At 34.5% G+C, this 6,174-nt stretch overlaps 1 protein-coding gene across 1 annotated transcript; it reads right to left on the bottom strand.

Annotated features, from left to right (window-relative positions):
* Positions 1 to 372: 372 nt before the first annotated feature.
* On the bottom strand, positions 373 to 1,530 carry LOC134248653 (uncharacterized). Its single transcript, XM_062731055.1, has one exon. It carries the CDS (start codon positions 1,528 to 1,530, stop codon positions 373 to 375), a length of 1,158 nt encoding a protein of 385 aa, XP_062587039.1.
* Between the last annotated feature and the right edge of the window lie 4,644 nt (positions 1,531 to 6,174).

Raw genomic sequence — 6,174 nt, forward strand, 5'->3', positions numbered from 1 at the left:
TTTACTGCCAATTTTATTTATAAAACCGGTTCTACCCTATAACCTTTGAATAGATCAACCTAAACCACGTGTCTTGAATTTAAATCACAATAACATTAGTGGGGGTGAACAAGTCTTTCCATCACCGATGTGGGACTAGAAGAACAACCTCTGTAATCGGCCTCACATAATGAACGAGTTGTCCTCCTCTGTTGGTGCGAACATCAATAACTATACACTTAGCAATTGCTTAGTTTGGTTACTTAATACCCATAGACAGGATAGGGGGACAAAAAATACATTTTAACTAATCAGTAATATTCAGCAATAATCAGTAGTATTACTGATTACTGAGTGACTCAGGTGACCTAAAAATGAACAACTGTTGAAAGTTTACCGGTAGTTTAAACGGAAGCAGTACATAAAAACAATCTTTCGGACCTTGCCATCATCATCAGGGAATGTTCGATTGATAACACCCATACTCCAATCATTGCGATGAGCTTCCTTCTCTCGAAGCAGAACAACATCATCAACCTGTAGATTGTCCTTAGAATCTGTCCACTTTCTCCTTTGCTGAAGAAGTTGCAAATATTCACTGTGCCACCGTTTCCAAAACTGCTGTGCTATAACCTGTACATGTTTCCAGCTGGAAACATACATGTCTCTTATGTCAAGTTCCTGAAAGGGTGGAACATCTGCTTCACTCTTCTGAGTGAGCAACATATTAGGGGTAAGTACCAATGGGTTGTGTGGGTCCATCGAAACAGGAACCAATGGTCTGTTGTTGAGTATTGCTGTAACTTTCGCCATCAACGTTACAAGGACATCATGGGTAAGTTGACGCTTCGGCTGCTTTAGGAGAATGGCATCAAGAATTCGTCTTGCAAGTCCAATAACTCTTTCCCAAACACCACCCATATGGGAAGAGTGGGGGGCGTTGAAAATCCAACTGCAGCCATTCTTGGTCAAGAAGTTTTTGAAGGTTGGGTCTTCTACATTCACTGCACTGATTCCCAACGTATCTGTGCTTCCAACGAAATTAGTGCCTCTGTCAGACCTAAATTCTGCAACACGTCCTCTAATGGCAATAAAGCGGCGAAGGGCGTTGATGAAGGCCGATGAAGACATATCTTCTACCACCTCAATATGGGAAGCTCTGGAGGACAGGCAGGTAAACAGTATTGCCCACCGCTTGCTATTGGCACTTCCTCCACGTGTCTTTCTTGTCACCACCTCCCATTGACCAAACATATCAACACCCACATAGGTGAACGGTGGAGACTGACGAACTCGTACGGATGGTAGATCTGCCATCTTCTGATGCTCTAAACGTCCACGCAACTTGCGGCATATTACGCAGTTGTAAATCACAGATGACACTAGTTTCTTACAGCCAACAATCCAATAACCAGCACTTGTCACAGCTCCCTCCGTAAAGTGTCTTCCTTGGTGCTGCACCATGTCATGTTGATGGCTGACGAGAAGTCGAGCTAGGTGTGATCGGGAAATAATGCAAGGATTCTTGAAATTGTGGTCAATAGTATCCATTCACGTCATTAACCGTCGGGTGGCGCTGCGGTATTAGAGGTGGTTACGCAAACGTTTGAATTTGTCAAGCGCTTGACTGGGTGTAAACAAATGGTAGCGTGGCGAGACACTGTGGTTTCTCCTGGACATGTACCTCCAAATTAATTAATTTGTAACGAATGCCAACTCTCTGTGGTGTGCCAGGATGTTGTAGAGGTTGTGGACACTCATTATTTTCAGATCTAGACATTTGTTTGAGACGAAAAGTGACGCTAAATCGGTCATGAAGATGATCAGCTGATTATGGAAGCTTGGTAAACACGATGTCGCTTGTCGCCAGAATTTCAGAGTCGGCGATATTAAGGATTAGATTTTTGGTAAAATATTGATTTTGATTAATTTTAATTAGTATCTTACGAAATATATGTCATTAAATCATATAGATTTAACAGAAAAATGAGTTACTATATACAGTATAATACACATTGACTTGGTGAGTTTTTAACTTTGTCTTAAATTGAAAAAAAGTGAACTCCCTCTTTATTTTTTTTTTTCGTCAAAAGACATTTGAATTATTTATATTAATAGTGTCTTAATAGCTTGACACATGGCAATATTATTTAATATATTATTTCAAAAGTTTGAAATCTAATTAAAATGTCTAGAGCTTTTGTTGCTTTGTGATTTTGTTGTTAAACAGACAGACATAACACTGGTAAATGTAATAGGTTTAAATCTGATGAATTTAATGTACAGCAGCAGTTTTCTTATAAAAATGTACAAATAGAGTGTATGATGTGTTTATCATATGTCCCCATATAATTTACTTGATTTATTAACAAATGGAATTAGTAATGCAATTTATAATTTAATATCAATGTTAAATTTTATTATATTAAATCGTGTAAATTTCAACACCAGAAATAATGAGCTATATTTCCCCGCTTGATAAGTACGAGTAGGGTCTTTGGTTTTCCCTGGGTAAATATTGATTTTATAATATTCTACTTATACTCAATACAATTACAAAACAAAAATAATATTTGCACAGTTCCTTGTTTACAGGAGAGCAAGAGTAGACTAAAAAAGGATGCAGTAAACTTAACATCCAGTTTTGGAATTGAAAACTCCAGCAATACAAGTCCAACAGCTCCGTGGCTGCAGTCAAGACAGGAAGTATGTACAAAGACTGAGCTGTTCCTCAAGAGTTGTGAACTAAAGTGTGCTTCGTGAAGTTTAGACCAGTATCCCCAATGATAACTAGCCGTCACTGTGAAGTTTCTTTAAGATCAGCCATATTCTTTATCAAAGAGATGAAAAATTCAATGCAGGCATTTTAGCTGTTGAAGACTCTATCCGAATGATTCTTTCTCATATTGGTACATATTGTAGAAACTATTAGCATGATTAGGCTATTAAGCGAGATGTGCTTAGAAGATGTACAATTATTACTTTTTAAATTTCAGAACACAAGTACATAGTTTTAAGAATTTTTGACACATTTAATTTTTAGAAAAAAATTTAAAAAAAATTCTTTTTGCTTGCTTTGAAAAAGAATTAAAAATGATTGTACATGTATTATGAATTCTTTGGAATGTTTTTATTAATCATGTTAATTTGTGGGGTTTAATGTTCATGGACAAGAAAAAATGTTCATGGGTATGTAATTTTGTAAATTATAACTCATTAATAATGTACATTCAATCAATATGTTAACAAAATCCATGGGCAAGAGAGACTCGTCAAATCCACGAACATGGGTTTCCAAGAACATTGTACCTGCATGCTCAAATTTAAGTATGAAAGGAATAAATATGTATAAATATTTAATACAATCTTTATTGTTTTATTTATTTACTGCCATGAATAAAATAAGCAAAATCCTTAACGGAGAAAAGTTCAAGCTTTGGAAAGATACTGTACATGTACATAATTTGGCATTTTCAAAATTTAGCGCAGTCAATGGATATGGAGTTGTTGGCATAATCATGAATTAGCGCTACAAATATTTGTGTCATATATTCTATTTATAAATGACTTCTTAGTGGTATTCATGAATTAACGCATCCTCGTCTGCGCAAAAGCAGCTAAAATGTGAAGCCCGCTATTTTAAGTACAAATACAGTAAATTCCTTTCAATGTCAATTTTTGCACAAACAAATTTTAACATGTTAAGTGTGCATTCTTTCATTTCATAAATTAATTTCTCTTGCTAGGGATTGTTTGAGTACATCAACTTCTTTTCTCTTTCAGTTTTTGGTGTAATCCCTTCAAATAAGAATAAGTAGCAATTAGTATAGAGTAAATAGCAATATCATGAGTGTACTTGTTTTTTGATAAATTAAACTGTCTTTAAATATTTTTAATTTATAAAATTAATCTATTTTTCAAATTAAAATGGAATCCTTACTATTGTAATTGTAAAGAAGAAGGTATGGTTTTAGCTTTATTGTGCCCTAAAAATTTAATGACATCAAAAAGTTTTGAAACTGACTTAAATATTAGTTAAATAAATGACTCTGATAAATCAGGAAAGAATATGGCATGAAGGTTAACCATTCTGCAAATATGACATCATTAATGTGAAGCATTTCTCTATTTTCAACAGAAATAGCCTCAAAATGGCACATTTCAAGGGTGATTTTCCTTTAGAAAACAGTGTCCACAGCCGTCGCCCACGTTAATTTTTTGATACTTTGTACAAAATTCAATAACAAATCACATTTCTCAAGATCTTTGTGGGCCATGCCTGTGGACAATGTTATCTGAAAGAAAATTCCAATGAAAATTGGTGTCTTCTGCAACTTTTTAAGAAAATACGGGAAAATGCACATGTTTATGACGTCATATATTAGCATTTTAAAAAACATGTGAGAAAAATTACTTGTATGATTTTTCTGCATTGAATTTCAATTATCTAAAAAGCATGAGTTTTCAACTTTTACACCAGTTTCATTTTTTAGAAAATCACAGGGCAAAATTTGTATACAAACCATACCTTCTTCTTTGTGAAAAAGCCTGAAGATACTGCATACAAGATTAATGTATTTCTTCTATTAGAGAATTTTCCAAGGATGAGCATAACTAGTCTGTGCGTGTACAGGCTGAATGTTGCCCCATATTTCCATCAGACCATTTTCTCTGTGAATGTATAGGACTGCCAAACATCTCAACACTTTGTCTTAGGTTGTAATACACCTAGTGATAATAAAAGGAAATACATTTTTTTAAGAATTAAAATTGGAAGCATTGAAGTATTGCTTTAGTATAATTTATGAGTACTGTAAATCACTTTTTATTCGCGAGAACTTTATTTTCGCGTAATTACGCGAGACAGTGTGCTCGTGAAAATTTAATTCTTGCGTATAATAGTATCCCTTAAGAATATATAGGGCAATATCCACAATTCGCGAAAATTTTGTCTCGCTAATCAAGAGTCATTGACTATCTCGCGAAAATAAAGTGTCGCTAAAATTTAGTGATCTACAGTACTTTCTATTATTTAAAAAAACACAAATGCAACGACATACCAGTTCTTTTTTTTTCCCTGGCAGCACTGACAATAGGATGGATGCCATTTCCTGAATTGGATGGGGAAAAGTAGAATTTTTATGTTATATGTACCATCCAGCCGTAATAAAGCTCCCTGTAAGCTTTGACGTCTTATTTTACCTGCTGATCTCCCAAATGAAATAAAACGAAAAAAATATATTCTTAAGTAATTAAAAACAACCCAATTTACTCACTATAGGCTTTTATTTAGAAACAAGTACACAGCCAGCCTGTAAGTGAGGTCTATCCATAGTCCTGATAATAAATTCTTTTTTTTTCCAGAAGACTGTAAAATTATGTTTTTTGTATTTAGTTGTAAATTAACAGCTACTGCATGTTTATATTCCGTTTATTAAACATATTAAATCTATGTTTGTTTGTTGTCTGATGTCCCTCTTAAGAATTTTTACTCGTATGGAGACACCATCATTTGCTGATGGCGGACTTCAAACATGTCAAATATACCTATTCTCAGCACTCTGGGCCACTGAGCATTGATGTATCTTTTTTGTGACAACACCTACTGCAAAACAGGACCACGGTTTTTTACGGTCTCATCTGTAGGACAGAATCCACGTTATGCAGTGGATTTGAACATGCGACATTAGGTTCAGTTTTTAGCTTTGGTGACTGTAGAAAGGGCAGACACTCTAACCACAGCGAAATGTTGGCAACTTACATCAAAGTAAAAGTACCAGTCTCATTTTTTAATTTTTTAATAATAAAAAAACCCAAACAATATGAGGCTGATCCGAAATCATTTATCTTTATCCAATATCAATGAATGACCATTTAATGTATCTCTGCAAGTTCTGGAGAGTCTTTTGGTGAGGGTTGAAATGTGTCAGATGTTTGTGTTTGTTTCAGTTTTATTTATTATTATTTTTGCGATCTGTTCAAATAAAATGAATGTTTAGTTTGTATTTGCCTTGCAATGAATATTACGTTGCACTTAATTACCCTTGATAATCATTTGGGACGTTGCTCTTTTATACAACAAAAACGAAATGCATGTAACCAGTGCAGACCTACATTATAACCTAGCTGTGCGATGATTGTCATGTAAAAAGGAATAAATAACAACATATAGCCAAAAGCATTCATATCATATAC

The sequence above is a fragment of the Saccostrea cucullata genome, unplaced genomic scaffold, assembly GCF_032062105.1.
Source record: "Saccostrea cucullata isolate Sc308-1 unplaced genomic scaffold, CSIRO_AGI_Scuc_v1 ctg2905, whole genome shotgun sequence".
Taxonomy (NCBI): Eukaryota; Metazoa; Mollusca; class Bivalvia; order Ostreida; family Ostreidae; genus Saccostrea; species Saccostrea cuccullata.